At 38.4% G+C, this 17345-nt stretch overlaps 3 protein-coding genes and 1 pseudogene across 3 annotated transcripts; 3 read left to right on the top strand and 1 right to left on the bottom strand.

The window, feature by feature from the left end:
- The first annotated feature begins 994 nt into the window (after positions 1-994).
- Positions 995-2184, top strand: LOC112196518 (calmodulin-like protein 7). Its single transcript, XM_024336883.2, has one exon. It carries the CDS (start codon positions 1299-1301, stop codon positions 1749-1751), a length of 453 nt encoding a protein of 150 aa, XP_024192651.1. The 5' UTR covers positions 995-1298; the 3' UTR covers positions 1752-2184.
- A 323-nt stretch (positions 2185-2507) lies between these two features.
- On the bottom strand, positions 2508-4536 carry LOC112196517 (protein BOLA4, chloroplastic/mitochondrial). The gene is made up of 2 exons (XM_024336882.2): positions 4383-4536; positions 2508-3319 (listed from the first exon to the last, which is right to left on the bottom strand). Exon 2 carries the CDS (start codon positions 3299-3301, stop codon positions 2777-2779), a length of 525 nt encoding a protein of 174 aa, XP_024192650.1. The 5' UTR covers positions 3302-3319; positions 4383-4536; the 3' UTR covers positions 2508-2776.
- A 91-nt stretch (positions 4537-4627) lies between these two features.
- LOC112196515 lies at positions 4628-11668 on the top strand. The gene is made up of 7 exons (XM_024336880.2): positions 4628-4814; positions 5070-5179; positions 6237-6386; positions 6490-6725; positions 8144-8254; positions 9444-9488; positions 11318-11668. The coding sequence occupies exons 1-7, from the start codon at positions 4688-4690 to the stop codon at positions 11475-11477; spliced, it is 939 nt and encodes a 312-aa protein (XP_024192648.1). The 5' UTR covers positions 4628-4687; the 3' UTR covers positions 11478-11668.
- Positions 11669-12985: 1317 nt separating this feature from the next.
- LOC112196519 lies at positions 12986-15723 on the top strand (annotated as a pseudogene).
- Positions 15724-17345: the final 1622 nt, after the last annotated feature.

Below are 17345 nucleotides of genomic sequence, written 5' to 3'. Positions count from 1 at the left end.
CTATTTTAGGGATAGTGAAGAAAGAGAAAACAAAATTCCATAAATTTATAGCAATTTCTAAAATTTTAAGGAAGAATTATGGAGAATTTAGAAATCTCTAAAATCTCTATAATTTTTCTTTAAAACTTTAGAAATTGCTGTAAAAATTTCCTGTGTTAGAGAAAAAAATTATTTAAAGGTTTGACTTTTGCTTCCTTATGATACAAAAATTATAAAGAATTATAGGGAATCGGTTGTAATTGCTTTGAAAAAGTACATGCCTGCCTTACTCATGATAAAAACCCTTTATGTGATGCTGACCACCACTTGGCAATGCAATGTGGGATTAATTTATTTGTGCTAACCTTTTTGTTTGAAAATAGGTTGCCCCAAATCTATGAATCTCAAACCTTTTTATCTTTTGTAAAAACACAACTGACCATCGACACTGACTAATTTATTGGCTGTAAAAAATCGTAATCAACCACCGAAATTTGATAATCATACTTTGAATCTCCTTGTATCCCGCGAAAAATTAGAAGACAATTATTGTATAGGTTTTGTAATTTCGAGTCCAAAACAAAGGTGTTAATGTATCATAATTTTATAACTTAATTGTGTTCGTTCCCAAAAAAGAACTTTAGATTAAAAAAGAAGAGAAATTGGGACTAAGAACCAAAGCCGGGAAGAAGTGGAAACTAGTAGGGTGTCCACGTCGAGGAAAGTAGCCGTTGAGGATGTCCAACGGTTAGTGGCGCCGGCCTCCACATTTTTGCTTTTGTTTCTTTGATAGCTGTCCCCCAACTTTAATTTCAGATCCGTTATCAACGATCACTAAACAATTAAAGTCCTTGCCAAACCAATTATAACAACGCGTAAAGTGTAAATTAATCAAACCCTTTCTTCCGTGGTAGCTAGCTAATACGCGTATAAGGGCCCCAAAGCCAGCTCTCTAAACCAAACCTGGATAATGATTTAGAGACCCAGGTTGTCAATAAATAACAAGAGACGCATGCATTTCCAAAAAACTCTCAACTAATACCCACCGCAAGAAAAAAAAAAAAAACACCAGTGTGATATCAAGCTCTCTCTCCCCCAATGCCAACCATTTTGATCAGGATTTTCCTTATTTACAATCTTCTTAATGCATTCCTCCTCTCTTTGGTACCCAAAAACTGAGACCTCTTCTCCCCTCATGTTGGTTTCCTGACATAAACCAAAACGAAGCCAAAGCCAAAACCAGAACCAAAACAAGAACCAGTGTTGCTGACAAGAACAAGGGTCAGGGTCAGGATCAAGATCAGCTGAGAATCACAAGAATGGAGCCGACTGAGCTGAAGCGCGTGTTCCAAATGTTCGACCAGAACGGCGACGGGCGCATCAGCAGAAAGGAGCTGAGCGATTCGCTGGAGAACTTGGGCATCTTCATCCCTGACAAGGAGCTGTTCAACATGATCCAGAAGATCGACGTCGACGGAGACGGGTGCGTCGACATTGACGAGTTCGGCGAGCTGTACCAATCCATAATGGACGAGCGGAACGAGGAGGAGGACATGAAGGAGGCATTCAACGTTTTCGATCAGAACGGTGATGGCTTCATCGCCGTCGACGAGTTGAGGTCCGTCTTGTCCTCCCTCGGCCTCAAGCAAGGCAAGTCCATAGAGGACTGCAAGAGGATGATTATGAATGTCGACGTCGATGGAGATGGCAGGGTCAATTACAAGGAGTTCAAGCAGATGATGAAGGGAGGAGGCTTTAGCGCTTTAACATAGTCCCTTTTTCTTCTTCTTCTTCTTCTTCATTTTTCTTTTACCTACATTCATCATCATGTATTCAACAAGGGATCCAAATTCATTGTGTAAATAGTTTTCAGATCCAATCATGGAGCAAATTAATTCAGAGATCGAGTCGGTGCGTGGAGTCGGAGTCCGAGTTGTTTTTGTGGCCGGTGAGATGACATTGCTCGCAAATTTATGTCCGGCATCATGCAAGGTCGGCTCCGGTGAAGCCTTGTGTTCAAAAGGAGGAAGGAAGCCGGATTGAAAGGCATAAATTAGAGAATTTCATGGAGCCGCATTATGCATATCAAGAGTATTCAACAATTTTAAGAACAATATGCAGTTCTTTGTACGTGTTTATTGATTTGTTTCCCATCTTTGAAACTTTTTATGTATCCCTCTATCAATGTCTCTCCCGATTCTAGGATCCACTCTTTCTTTATTGTCAGACCTATATAGGGTCTGAAGCTTGCCTGTCTTTTTGAAACCGAATCACATTTAATGGTTCAGCGGAAGAACCCTGAAACATAACACAAAGTTTTGGCCTTCTAATACCACATTTCTGCGGCAATGAATTCCAGTGGGGTGGAGGATGGCTATGCATCGAGCAGTGGCATTGGAGCAGTCTTGGGAAGCACTTCTACCAGTGGCTGCAACGAAATAGACCCTGAAGTAACATGATATAGTAACCTCCTACAGTAACATGACATGTTGCAAAGTGCAAGTCATTAACCATAAAAATTGATCGGGTGAAAGAACATGCAGAGCTCCAGCTCAATACGTTTTTAATTCATCATGTAAAAGAAAAACTACCGGAAAGAAAATAAACATTTCAAATACAAGAATGCAAGACACAGCAAAGAGATCATAATGCTCCTACTCATGCCGTTGCCTAGTGGCAATTATGATCATTCAATATCATTGACGGATAAAGATCATAAAATTATGGAAGTTACATAAAATGTAGCGACGGAATATATCAGGGGAGTGCGGCCTCTAACTTTCAACTAACACTTGTGTCACTTTTGGGTTGCTGCTTCATCTGGGGTTTTAGTAGTCATCTGATCTACTGCATGCACTGTGTTTTGAAGCTCCTCCCATATGGCTTTGTACACCATCCTCTGCCTATTCACAGCAGATTGGCCCTCAAAGGATGAAGAGACAACATCAATGCTGACATGCCGACCATCCCCATTAGCATCTTTAACAATAACTGACTCTGCATTCAGCTGTTCCTTGATCTTGTTCTCCATGGACTGCATGAGAGGCGAGCCAATGTAGCCAGCATCATTGACGTGGGAAGCTCGAGTAGTGAACCTCCTCCCACCACCAAACACCAGTCTCCTTGAGTGTCTGTGTTTGTTGGCGGTTGCTCTATCATTTAACAATTTCATGCTCTGAGTCTCACACACTAACCAATTATTCCTTGGTTCAGCAAATAAGGTTGGTAGAGCTCGACTTAGTGCAGAGGCTGCTGATGGCAGAGCTCGACTTAGTGTTGAGGCTGACACATACGGACGCACCATCACCATCCCAGCCACCATTCTTCACTTTTTCTACCACTGCCCCCATATGATAGTTAAGCTTTTGTCTGACATGCACAAAGTTGTACAATACATATGTAGAAAAATTTCTTTTCGAGTTGAAAAGGCATTGACACACATGGATATATATATATATATATATATATATATATATATAGGACTATTGGTTGTTGGTTCAATCATCTTAAATCTCTTTTATTTGCTTCATTTATTATGCATTGAAAGATTTCTTTATTGCTCCTTTCCTAACAAAACTGAGAGCTAAGTCAATTCAGTCTGGGGCGTTTAAAACTCGTAAAACAAAACTTAAGGCCAAAGACTCGTACATTCAGACCCAACGTCTTCCGAAAACAGAAGCAAAAACAAACAAAAACTTCTCACAACAGACCATCAAAATTGACTCAGCTCAAGGGTCAGTGGGTTCCTTCAACTCTATATCATCTCTATGCGAGTTGTGGTTGATTATAACATAAATAAGGAAGCTTTACCATATACCTAGCCAATAACCTGACATCATATTTGATGCAAAACCAATAGCCAAAACAATTTTGCAAATATATATTTTCACACCTAGTTTGAAACAAAGGTTGTTTCTGCAATTTTATAAATTAGAGTCTATCTTGTTCAATTCACCACCCAACAAGGCAACAAGACTTGACAATTCAGAATTCAACTCACTCTCAGTGTCCGCTCTATTTCAAGTCTCTCAGGCCCGAAATTTACCTAATTTCAATTTTAAAAAAAATAAATAAATACAGTTTGTGCAAAACCATGTTACAAATATGACCTCCAGGACTTTGTAATCTACCATCCAAATACAGCATCATACTCTCCCTTCAACAAATGAAACAGAACTCGAATCACTCATTCCAATAATGACTCTGGAAACTAGACAAAAAAAAAAAAAAATCTAGTAGCATCAAACTCGTATTCAGCAAGGACGAAAGCAAAGACAAATACTCACTTCTCACTGTTTTCTTATATTTTGGTAAATTAATCTTTGATGGCAATACATACGTTAGAATCCAATACAATAAATTCGAAGCCAAAAGATTTAGAGATTTCGTGGCCGGGGACTTACAGAGATGGGCGGCAGGCGAACCAAGACAAGAGCGGATGAGAAAGCAGGGAGCGAGTCAGAGGAGAGATGGAATTTGAGTCTTGGAGCGGCCGAGTGTTGGGTTCGATGATAAAAGTTTATAAAAGGCTAATTGCACTTTTGGTCCTCTACTCTCTCAACATTTTCTTTTCTGATCCTTATCACTTAACCATTTTTTTTTTTTTTTTTTTTTGAAATTTATCATTTAACATTTAACAATTTAGGGAGGCGTGAAATAGATAGATGTAACAAAAATACATTTCCAAGTTGACTACAGTCAAGTGTCGATGGAAAACGAGAAGGAATTCTCAAGTGAAGTTGCGGAGTTGGAGGAAGCAATAAACGTGTTGGATTCATCCCTCTCTCTTATCAAATGGCGACTCAAGTATTCAAGCAGACGTCGACTGGAGATAGGTCTCTCTCTCTCTCTCTCTCTTTCAATTTTCTTAGCTCAGACTCTTCCTTGAGGATTTTAATTTCTCTTTTTTTGTGCGATTTTTCTATAAATTTCCATTTCCATGAACAAAGTTGTGATGAGTGTTGCATAAATTCTGTAAGAGAAATTCAAATTTATCCATTATTGCAAACTGATTCACCTTGTTACTGCAAATTCATTCCTATTTCTTGGCCACACCCAAACTGTTTGATTTTTTTCGAATTGTTTTGCAGATATTCTGGCCTTGTGTACTGGAATGAGGCCAGTGATAATGGTAGACTATGGTGGAAAGATGCCTGAACTGCAGGAGAGGCTCTGCAATCTTTTAAAACTATGTCGAAAGGTTTCGTTTCGTTTCTGAATACCTCACTAAATTATTTTCACAGGTCTTTCAAGTACTAATGGCTTACTTCACGCAGACACTATATCCACAGTGTGCTATTTTTTACTCCATTGATATTGTTAGCCAATATAAAAAGTTTATGAGTTCTTTCAAGGTTTAGTTCTATGATTTCTGCCTTTTTTTTTCTTTCATTTAGGAAATTTCACTTGTGTGTTCGGTGTCGTCAGTGTATTTTTCAAATTTAGGAAATTACATATCAAATGTTTCTCTATATACCAAACTTATATTACTATAAGGAATAATTGCCAAGAGAAGGTAAGGTCTGAAAAGAACAAGAGAATCAAGAACAAAAAAGTGTGAGAGAAATTCTAGAGTCCAATGTTGAAGAATACTTGTTACACAGCAGTCAAGCCCCTCAAAGTACATAAGCAATCAACAAGCTTTTGAAAGAGGAACCTTTGTATGAATGTAGTTAAGTTTATCTAGGTTGGACATTGGTGTTCTCTCTTCTCTCTGTTTCTATAGAAATATATTTGTCTGTAAACTATACAACAAACAGATGACCAAACAATCTACTATCGGTTTTATTTTTTTGCTGGGATAATTCTTCAAGATAAACCTAAATGATGAGCGGTTCTGATGAATCATCAATTACATTGTCAATTGGTTGGAATAAGGGCATCCTGTTTTTAATAAAAATGGAGGGTCCTTTAATTTTCTGCAATTCAACACCCATTCAGCTACTTTGTATGTATATTAACACATTAAATTAGTACCAAGGTACTGGCTCTGTATTATGTCTTTCATTGGTCTGGAGGCAAAGATGATTGGGGTTTCCGTAATATATGTAGATCATTTCTTATCTCTTTCAGCTTTCTCCTTTTCCCTTCTATCTTCTCTAAAATGGTCTCTGAGCTTTGGTTCATAATCTGTTATACTTGATCAAGTCAGATGGAGTTTGCTATCATGTCTTGTAATTCTTTTTCCTCCAGTCTTTCTCTTTGTTATGAGTTCACAGTTTTCTGAAATCAAAATACTTTAAAAAAAAATTCTGCAGAGCTCAACCATTTTTGAGCAGCTGAGAGTAATGGTTATAGAAGAAATGATATATTTGGTGCACATTAGTGAACTTGCTGATTATGTTAGTTCAAGCTTGAACTCTGAAGCAAAGCTTCTCTTTGTGGACCTTGAACATGATCCTCCAAAGGTGCTCCCTGATGTTCGCTTTTTCTTCTTTAATATATTCCTTTGAACCTCAACATGCACATTTGTTCTCTTTGGTGACTGCCCTTCTTTAATTTCTGTTGCAGATGATAAAACAAGTGGAGAAACACCAACTAGGTGTGCAGCTTATATCAATTCAGAAGTTGTTCTCTTTAAATTTTCCTTCTGGTGGAATGAAAGATGACACATCGTCATCTCATAGTATAGATATGGTTGATTCTAAACCTGCCAGAAATGAACTGATCTCTTCTCACTCCTCCGAGATTATTGATTTCAGTACCTGCATGCAAGATACTCAGGTCACCTTGCCAACATTAAATGGGTAACTTCCTAAACTCACCCTTGCATACACCAGTGCCTTCAGATGGTCTGATAAATCTTAGTGGTCTTCACTGGCGCGTTATTTGTTTGGCCTGGAAAACCAAATGATCAATCTCATTTATTTACTTGTCGAGAGGGGGAAAGGGGGGGGGGGGGGGGGGGGTGTGGCGGGTTGACTTACTTAATTCTCATCAGTGCAGTCTGCTTGTCCATTTTACATTTTCCATAAAGGGTAGGTTAGGCCCTAGTAAAAATGATGAAGGATTTCATTTGGGAAGGGCGTTGTGAGGGCAGACGGGCAAGATATGATTGGATGGGATCTTGTTCAAAACTAAGGGAGAAAGGGGGCACACTTGGGAATTATTGAAGAGAATAGGCTCCAGTTGGTCAGTGGTTGTGGAGGTTCCCTCTTCAGAAAAATTGCTTCTGGGTTTCAATCATTTGGAGTAAGTACTCATGCTAATCGGTGCAATTCTTGGGTTGCTGAGAGAGGTTATTTACAAAATTCTTGGACATATCTTTATTTTACTCCTTATGAAGTCTGTGGTTGGTACTGGGAATCAAGTGACAATTTGGAAAGGAATTCCGGTTGGAGGGTTATCCTTTGTCTACACATTGATTTTGTTGTACAAAATAAGGAAGCTTGTCGATCACATATTTTCACATTACAGTTTAACTAGACAGATTTGGAATTAGTTGCTGGAAATGTTTGTTTGGTGTATGTGTATAAATTAAGAGCTGTTTCTTTGTTGTTACTAGGGGGCTAGCAAGATGGTTATTCTTTGGAAATGTACTTTTGTGTGTTTGGCTGGAACAAAAGAAGTGACTCTTTACTGACAAGGAGAAGGAAGCAGAATTAATGAGCACTGGAGTAGGTTAATATCTATTTGTGTTTCTTGTTAAAAGATTTAAAGATTTTCCTTTACTGCCTGGAGTTTTCCTCCTAGTGTTTCATGGGTTTTGAACTTTGGTGTACTGGTTTGGTGCTGGTGTTGTTTGAGAACTTTTCATCTATCAACGTCTATATATCTTATTCGGCATTGCACCTATTTAGGACCTTTTTCAACCTTTGAGTAAAGTCCAGAGATATGTTTAGACACTGACTCAAATCAGAAGCTGAATAAATTTGGAATTATCTTTAAATTTTTGACATGATTTCCTAAACATACAAGTCTGAACTCTGTTAAAAGGTGCATGTAAATTTCATTTAAATATCACTGAAGTTGCCAAAATTGAAGATTGCTTCTGAGTATTGTATTGTTTTTTAATATATGGTGCTTAAATGTGAAATCAAGAGGATCTACCTTGCCCTACAAAGTATCATGTGCTTTTAGAATTTCTCATTACTTTTGGTGCAAAGTGCTGGAAGCATTTCGATACAGATAAAATACGCTAAAAGTGGATATTTAACTTCTTCAGATGGCTTCTTGGTTATCCAGTGGTGTACTTGTTCAGCAAGGAGCATGTAGCTGATGCTGTTTATAATCTTTCTATGAAGTATCTTCATATTTATACAATATCAGTCTGCAGGTTGGTTGTTCTCGTCTTTGTTTCATTCAGTTAGTACTGCATAATTTAAATTATGACATCTATTGTGGTTATTATGATTTTAATGTCCTAGGTGAGCTACATACAATTTATTACCATCATGGTATCCAATGTGTATTTCAGTTAGAAAAAAAAAATATAGTGCTGTCTGCAATGCCATTGAATTTGCAAGAAGAAACCACAACTAGAGTGTGTTTTTCTTCTTTCATATGAAACCAAATTTTGTTTATAAGAAGTTGAGTACAAAACATAGGACAGGAAGATGTCCACCTTTTCTTTTGGAAAGAAACATAACTTCTACCAACCCAAACAAAAAAGAATTTTTAAAATTTAATTTTTATTTTATTTTATCAAATCTCCAAAGTACAATACTGTGGACAAGAAGTCTACATTTGCCTCCACCTCACTCTTTTTTCTTTTCCCACATCTCTAACAATTGCTCGCTCCATGCCTTAACCTTTTCTTTTATAAATTTAAACTGCACACAAACTTATAACCTTCTCCTCTATCTCTACTCTCCATAGTCCATACTAAAACTTTTCTTTTTACTATCTATCAATCATGGGAAAAAAAAAACATATAAAATCATATCATAGTTCTCAAGCAGAAAAGAATTGCAAAAATTCCACAGTGATCGGAGTCCTTGGGAAATTACCTCCATCCTGCAACAATACCACATCCTTGCTTCTACAACTCTTGAAGTTCCTCCTATGTCTTTTCCACCATAAATGACAGCCAACATTCCTCATCTCCCTTCTTTCCACCATCTGAGAACTCTTTTCTTTCACCAACGAGATCACAACATGATGCTAGAGTAGGCCAACTCAAAGAAGCTAAATCCAGAAATTTAATTTCGTCGGGTTTAGTTCCTGTTTTAAAACACTTACGATACAGCACATGGACCCCAAAAATGTCAATCTATTGTCCAATTTCTGCTGCCCTGCAACAAGGAAGAACACTGATCCACAAGCTGCAAGTGAGAACACCAATTTCTTCTGATCCTTGAAGATGTATATGAGGAACTACAGATTAATGTTCCTATTGAACAATAAATTGCATATTTAGTGCAACAGACAAATAATTCCTCTTACAAATACACTGTTTAAAGTGGCGCATCATAGTTATTGAACTTAGAAATATAGGTTTGTTCTGAATTTTTTGTAACTTGCAGGAATGGGACCCCCAATAAACAATCTGAGCTAGAAGAACTCTTGAGGTAAACATTCCTTGAATTTTTTAACCCCTACAGTGTTGTGTTGTAATTATTAGAAAAGAAGAACGGATAAAATGTCACAAAGGAAAGATGTTGATGGTCTGCGGTGCATTTGTATCTGCTACTTCCAAAAGTGGCTGCAGTGGTACTTTGGAACCTTGACCCATAATCCAAATGAGGCCTTAAAATATCAGGATTTAAAGCTACTGTATCTTTCTTTTGTCTGTTTTTCTCTCTATGGTGTCTGGAGTGTATGCCTTTTACTTTGTACGTTTTAGCTTTATGCCTAGTCTGCTTCATTTCATCACTTTTATCCTTTTTCTGTTTTCCCATTTTAGATGTTTTACTTCATTAGAAATTTCAGCAAATGCTTTGTGCTCTATTTATAATCTCTCTCTTTGTTTCAATAAAAGTTTGTTTGTTTACCATATCAACAATGGCTGAGAGTCTTGACTCTTGGGCTTTATATGTGGTAAACGAGAAGTTACGGTTCAGACTATAGTCAGGCCAAGGTTTGAAGTATTGGTTGATGATCAGGAACAGATTCAAATATACGAAAGGCGTAACAAACAGTACAAATAGTCTCAGTTTTGTGGGAGCTTATATTTGGTTGGAGCGTTTTATTGCTGAAATGTTGTGTTCTCTAGAGTTTCTTAAGTTGTCTTTTAGTTTTCCCAAGGCACTAACTGTCAATCAGTAGTAACTAGTCTTTTAGCCTTTAGGAGTCCTGAGAGTCATTAATGCTTGTCTTGTCCTTCTGCAGCTCTATAAATGAGCGTCTTTGTACTTCTGAAAACCATCGAGTCATTAATGTGTTGTCTGGTCCTTCTGTAGCTCTATAAAAAAGCGTCTTTGTACCACCGAAAACCAGTTCTATGGGAGTATTGAAGTTTATTCCTATCATTATCTCTCGAGTGATTCGAGAGAAATCTTGGAGTGATTCCAACATCTATTTGTGGTGTGATTCCAGAATTCTTATATCTATTCTTCTTCAGTTCCAGACCTATTAACCCTCCTCTATGCACCTAAATCAACTTTAACACTTTACCATCACCGGACCTAAACCTGTAATTATTGAAATCCTTGAACTGAACCTGCGTGGCTATACAAGTTTCACCAAGTGCTATAAGGAGTCCCATGGGTGAATTCTTAACTTGACTTTTGAATTCTTGTATTCTTGCACTGAGCGATCAGCTCCTGCATCTTTAATTTACATTTTTATCTTTTAGTTACTAATCACCTCAGCTCCTATTTTCATTCGAGTTTAACCAGTCTTTAGTCTTCAATTTATTTACTGAGTTTTATTACCTAGTCAGAAAATTACATCAGTCAATGTAAAATGGCTAGGAAGGGATGCCTTCTTTGTCACTGTCTGGCACAGATTGTCTGGTGGGGTCTTGTTAAATGAAACACATGTTGAATAATGTCTGGTAAAGGGGCAAAAGTTTCCACCAAAATTTCAAAGATAGGTCCAGCTCATTGTCTGCCTGGTTTTTTGTGCCAGCTCATTGTCTACCCATGCATAATTCGGACGTTGGTTTTCATTTTTCATATAGAAATTTTATGCACTGCCACCAAAAAGAACATTTAGGATACAAACTGGGAAAGGGTTACTTCAATGCAGACAATTAGTCCAAATAATTAAACTGAGAGAAAGCTTGTACTGAAAAATCGTGGTAAAATAGAACATATTGTACAGAAGTTATCGTTTACTAAATTTTTGGACAACCACTTATAACATTTAGACCACCATTCAAAAAACAATGATGATGTATGTTGAAGAATATCATAAGTGTCCTGACTAGCATTTGCTATTGTTAATGGTTGAATAGTTTCTCGGTGCCTTACGGTTTAAGCATAAGAGGGAGCAAAGAAGAATGGGCCGAGGCATTGTTGGCTCATCTGCAGGAGAAGTGGGAAAGATGCAAGAATGCTTGGAGGTCTTTGCAGTTGGAGGTTAGTGAATTAAATCCACAGGCCATTGTGTTGTAATTGACCTCTTCACCCATCACCTCGCATCCTTACAGATTAAAGTTGGTGGAGGAAAATTGACTGACAGGGTACTAGTGAAATTATGTATATTTTCTAAGCAGCTCTTATAATTGCTAGAAAGGAGTTTGATGAAGAATATTATCTAACACAATGAAATAATATATTAAATCAAGGACATTTGAATACTGGAATCCTTTGAAGTAGAGTTAAACTTAGTACTGGAAATTTGTCATGCAAGATCGATTGATTGCTGTATTTATTCCTCAGAATTAGACTGGACTAACATGTGGAATGGAAACTAGCAAATCCTTTTCGGACTATGCCTTCGGGTTTCTTATGGTGATTGTGTGGTAAATAATTTATAGATATTGTGATGGGATGTAAAGGATAGATTAGGATTTTCTTTTGCATTTTTTGGTACCACTTGAAGCATGCGCTATGAAATTAAGAATTTATTTCTTCAGATGAATTGCAGACGTTGAAATCCAGCATCGTTGCATATCTGCTCGATCTATTAGATTTAGCTTAGGCTTTGAGAGTCATTGAAGTAGTTCTGATTCTAGTGTTATTCGACTAGTAGGAAGTTAGGAACCCTGGATTGCAAGACTTTTCTACTTATCTTTGCTACTTCATTACACTATCAAGTATCAATACAATTTTGAAGCAAGGGTCCCTTTGTAGAAGATGTACCTTGGACACATTTCACTCCCCATTCCGTAGAACTTGCAACTTTCCAAACTGTGATTCACTGATACCGCGCAGATAAATTATTTACTATAATAATTCCCTACAAGGGGAGAAGAAGAAGGGGGCCCCCCAGACTCCAATTACATTCGATTCAATGTCACCATTTCCACATTCACAAAAGCTTCCTAGCTAATTTGAAAAGTTTACTAATTGTTACCGCACACAGGTCCTGTAAATCTATAACAAGAAAATGGCAGCCATGATCTACATACCAACAGAACTTCAAGGACAGGTCCTTTTGACCTTTTCTAGAAATTGATTCATTCCTCCAAACAGGTAGATTTGACCTGGCAGTTTGGGAGGTGAATGAGTTTGGGTTATGGGGTTGGATGTGGGATGCAGGGAAGAGTGGTCTGCAGAAAAATAATCATAGTGGTGTAATGAGGGTGCTTTGAGGTTGCAGCGGGCTAAGGATCTAAGAGTACATATGGGTTGGGGAGTTGGGGGAACAACTCTTTAGACCGTAGCTCTGGTTGAATTTAGGAGAACTGGATAACTTTCTTCCTTGTTACAACTATTTGTTGAGAAATTTTTCCATCTGTTAGGTCCATATAAATTGAGAGCAGACCAGATCCTAAAGTCTCCAATTTAAGCAACATTACACTGGAGTACTCAATCGGCCAAACAGAACTCGAATTACTTTAAGCTATAAAAACAAATTTGTAATAGCAGCCAAAAAATAAATATTTTATTCAGCGATGCTTGAGGGGTAAGTTTACCGTTAATAGTATACACGCAAGAAGAGAAGAAATACTGCTCTCCCATGCCAATCAAAAGCAAAGAAGCTTAGAACAAAAGCCCTAGAAAGATGGACGAACAACAAAAATGGATCGATCTAGGCCCCTTTGATTAGGGCGAGGGCATCAGACTCGGTGGGGAGTGCAGGAATTGCTTGCTCCCTTCTTAGTAGTTGTAATTGCTCCACATGCATCAACTTGTTCCTACTCTAAATTTGACGCCCTGCTTTGTTTCCAACATTTTCTCTATCCTTTCCCCTTGGGCTAAAAATCATTCCTAGGGTTAGGGTTAGGGTTTTCCATTCCAATCAAAATCCAATTTCAGCATGGGGAAGAACGACTTCCTCACGCCCAAGGCAATCGCGAACCGAATCAAAGCCAAGGGGCTGCAGAAGCTCCGGTGGTACTGCCAGATGTGCCAGAAGCAATGCCGCGACAAAAAAGGCTTTAAGTGCCACTGCATGAGCGAGAGCCACCAGCGCCAGATACTCATCTTCGGCGAGAACCCCAACCGCGTATTCGAGGGCTACTCTGAGGAGTTCGAGATCAGTTTCTTGGAGCACATGAAGCGCAGCCACCGCTTCAGCCGCATCGCCGCCACTGTCGTTTACAACGAGTACATCAACCACCGCCACCATGTCCACATGAACTCGACGGAGTCGGCCACGCTGACGGAGTTTGTGAAGCATTTGGGGAGGAGACGCCCAAGGGCTGGTTCATTACTTATATTGATAGGGATTCTGTAAGTACTTGGACTACTCCCTTCAACACATGACTTTCCCAAGATCTCAAGGACAACAGACATGCAAAGAACTAGGAGAGATACTCTCCTAATTGCTCGCAGAAACAAAGGAAATAAAGGAAGATCGCATGAAGAGAATTTCAAGGAAACTATCTCACTAATCTTGAGATAAAAGTCTATTTAATACATATCATATTTACATGATTCTAAATTGATATGCATTGATTTTAATTGATCTCAAAAATCTCTTTATATATGGATAACCGATTACATGCCAAAAAGAGTTTTTAAAACCCTTTCATGTTTATCTTATTTTGTGATTAAGATAGGATTTGATTGAGGGGGAGTTCTGCTCCTATAAAAGGGTTTTCAAACTAATTCATCGGTGAGAGTTTTTTGGTTGCATAAAATTGGTTTTTGCTTGAACTTCTAGTTTGGTTGTTTATATCGGTCTTTGAAAACTCTCAGTGGTTGTTTCATGTGTTTCATTGCTTTATCAATCACTTGCATAATTCATTCTCAAGATCAGTGAGAAGATTGAGTTCGGGAATGATTGAATACAGATTCGCTAGTAGTAGTTGATGTTGAAAAATTAGAAGTTAGAACAGTTGTAAAACAAGTTAGCATCTGTTGCTATGAGAAAGTGTTTGTTATGAACAACACTACTTGTATTCTGTAAACTCTATTGATTCATATTGGATTGCCTTTTCGTGTTGGCTACGTTAAAAGTCACGCAGTGAAGTTTCCTCAGTGGAGAGGTTTACACTGCGTTAGCAAATCTCAGTGTTATGAATCATATTTTCTTTGGATAAACTTAGTTACGCAAAGTTTTCTCTAATATTGGTTCCATCTAGTATTTTCAGATTCGGAGACTCTGTTTAAGGAGAGGGAGAAGATGAAGAGAGTCAAGGCCGATTTGGCGGAGGAGGAGAAGCAGGAGAGGGAGATTAAGAAGCAGATTGAGAGGGTTTATCAATCAAAGCTGCCGAATGCGGATAACGTAGAGGGTCACGGTGGTGAGGAGGTGAGTAGGGAGTTCAAAGTGGAGAGTGGTGTGAAAATCGAGTTTGCGCTTGGGGGATTGAAGAAAGACAAGGGGGAGAGTTCGAAATTGGTGTTTGAGGAGGTGGAGGATGAGAGGAAGAGTAAGAAGGCGAAAACCCGGGGTGGTAACGGTGGTGGTGCAGCGGGCTTGGCATTGGAGGAGTTGATGAGGGAAGAGGAGAGGAAGAAAGAGAGGGTTAATAGGAAGGACTATTGGGTTTGTGAGGGAGGGGATCATTGTGAAAGTTATGAGTAAAGCTTTGGCGGAGAAGGGTCACTATAAGCAAAAAGGGGTTGTGAAGAAAGTAATTGTCAAGTATTTGGGGAGATTGAAATGCTTGAAAGCAAACATGTCTTGAGAGTTGATCAGCAGGAGCTTGAGACGGTGATTCCTCAAATTGGGTGCCTTGTGAAAATAGTGAATGGCGCGTACAGAGGATCGAATGCGAGGTTGCTGGCAGTGGACACGGATAAGTTTTGCGCTAAGGTGCAGATAGAGAAGGGCGTCTATGATGTAGGGTATTTGAGGATAACATGTTTAAAGCTGTTGAGTGAGGATATTTGTAAATTTGCATAACATGTTTGCATGACTCTTGAGGTAAACACTACCTGAATTTCTCAACCCCTACAGTGTTGTGTTGTAATTATTAGAAAAGGAGAACGAATAAAATGTCACGAGGGAAAGATGATGATGGTCTGCGGTGCATTTGTATCTGCCACTCCCAAAAGTGGCTGTGGTGGTACTTTGGAACCTCGACCCATAATCCAAATGAGGCCTTAAAATATCAGGATTTAAAGCTACTGTATCTTCCTTTTGTCTGTTTTTCTGTCTATGGTGTCTGGAGGGTATGCCTTTTACTTTGTACGTTGTCGCTTTATGCCTAGTCTGCTTCATTTCTTCACTTTGATCCTTTATCTGTTTTCCTATTTTAGGTGTTTTAGTTCATTAGAAATTTCATCAAATGCTTTGTGCTCTATTCATAATCCCTGCCTTTATTTCAATAAAAGTTTGTTTGTTTACCATATCAACAATAGCTGAGAGTCTTGACTATATGGTAAACGAGAAGTTAGTGTTCAGACTAGTCCAGGCCAAGGGGTTTGAAGTATTGGTTGATGATGGGGAACAGATTCGGATTTACGAAAGGCGTAACAAACAGGAGAAATAATATATAGTCTCGGTTCATATGTGGGAACTTATATTTTGTTGTAGGCCTCACCATTTGGCCCTTCGGCCCTAAACCTACCCTAAGCCCGCCCGGCCCGTAGGGCCGAAGCCCTACCCTACCCTTGCATTAGGGCGGGCCGGCCCGACCCTTTTTAAAATAGGGTAGGGTATGGGTTATGTAAATGAAGCCCGGCCCTACCCTACGGCCCGGCCCGATTGAGCCCGTAAGGCCCAAGCCCGGCCCGGCCCTAAAAGCCCGGCCCTAACCCGGCCCTAAAATTTATATTTTATTTTTGTTATTTTCTATTACATGTGTTATATGTATAAAACTATGGAAGTGTAGAAAATTATTTCAATTTGTCATATTAGGAAATGAGTCTTTTAAATTGAGCCACATTTTGAGAAGAAAAAATAATTTTTTTAAAGAATTAACCGTTAATTAGGCAAAAACGCCGCCATTTTAATATAATCTTATGAGTATTTTAATATTTACCAATAATTATTGTTAACTAATTAACTGTAATAATTACAAAGCTATTATTTCAAATTGGACAATATATTCATGTAATACCAATTTTGAAATAAATCAAGTAATCAACATAACTAAAAATAATCAATTGGTTGAGTTGAAACCATTTTACCAATGTAACGCTAACTTCTTAATGAGCAAAATGGGGGACGAAATGGAATTTTTTAAAATGCACCGCTGGATGTTATTTGCATATGAATATATGTTAGTGGTAGAAATTTCAACAATTTCCGCCTTCGTTTGGACCTCGATCTACCCGGTCAACTCAATACCCTAAATAGAACATAAAACAAATATTCTCTTAACCGGTCCTTGGCAATTCACTTTTTTCGATTTTCAGCTCCCACACTCTCATGGGTAGGGGGTCTACTTATGGATGTCAAAATTCCGCAACGTTTGTCCGCGCATGATGCCGCTCCCCTTAGGGAAGTTTGCTTGTGCAAAGCGTTGACCGCTCCGTTAGGTGCCTTATTCACGGCGGATCAGCCTAATTTCTTTACACAATACCTATCACTATTGTATAAACATATAAGAATTTTCCGATTGATCGATTTTCATTTTAAAATTTTTGGATCGCACATAATCCTTATATGTCTTGTAGTATAACTAGTTTATTAGGCTTGTTACCCTCCATGAGCAAAATAGGGGACGAAATAGAATTTTTTAAAATGAACCGCTGGATGTTGTTTGCATATGAATATATGTTAGTGGTAGAAATTTCAACAATTTCCGCATTCGGTTGGACCTCGATCTACCCGGTCAACTCAATACCCTAAATAGAACATAAAATAAATATGCTCTTAACCGGTCCTTGGAAATTCACTTTTTTCGATCTTTCAGTTCCCACACTCTCATGGATAGGGGGTCTACTTATGGATGTCAAAATTCCGCAACGTTTGTCCTC

The sequence above is a fragment of the Rosa chinensis genome, chromosome 4, assembly GCF_002994745.2.
Source record: "Rosa chinensis cultivar Old Blush chromosome 4, RchiOBHm-V2, whole genome shotgun sequence".
NCBI classification, from domain to species: Eukaryota; Viridiplantae; Streptophyta; class Magnoliopsida; order Rosales; family Rosaceae; genus Rosa; species Rosa chinensis.
This window is presented reverse-complemented; position numbering and strand designations above follow the sequence as displayed.

What these genes read in the sequence shown, in the direction of transcription:
- LOC112196517 (XM_024336882.2), bottom strand. Translation starts at nt 3,301, where the DNA reads ATGGTGGCTGGGATGGTGATGGTGCGTCCGTATGTGTCAGCCTCAACA.
- LOC112196518 (XM_024336883.2), top strand. Translation starts at nt 1,299, where the DNA reads ATGGAGCCGACTGAGCTGAAGCGCGTGTTCCAAATGTTCGACCAGAAC.
- LOC112196515 (XM_024336880.2), top strand. Translation starts at nt 4,688, where the DNA reads ATGGAAAACGAGAAGGAATTCTCAAGTGAAGTTGCGGAGTTGGAGGAA. An exon ending in TTGAACATGATCCTCCAAAG is followed by an intron (nt 6,387 to 6,489) that starts GTGCTCCCTGAT and finishes TTTCTGTTGCAG; the next exon opens with ATGATAAAACAAGTGGAGAA. An exon ending in GAGCTAGAAGAACTCTTGAG is followed by an intron (nt 9,489 to 11,317) that starts GTAAACATTCCT and finishes ATGGTTGAATAG; the next exon opens with TTTCTCGGTGCCTTACGGTT.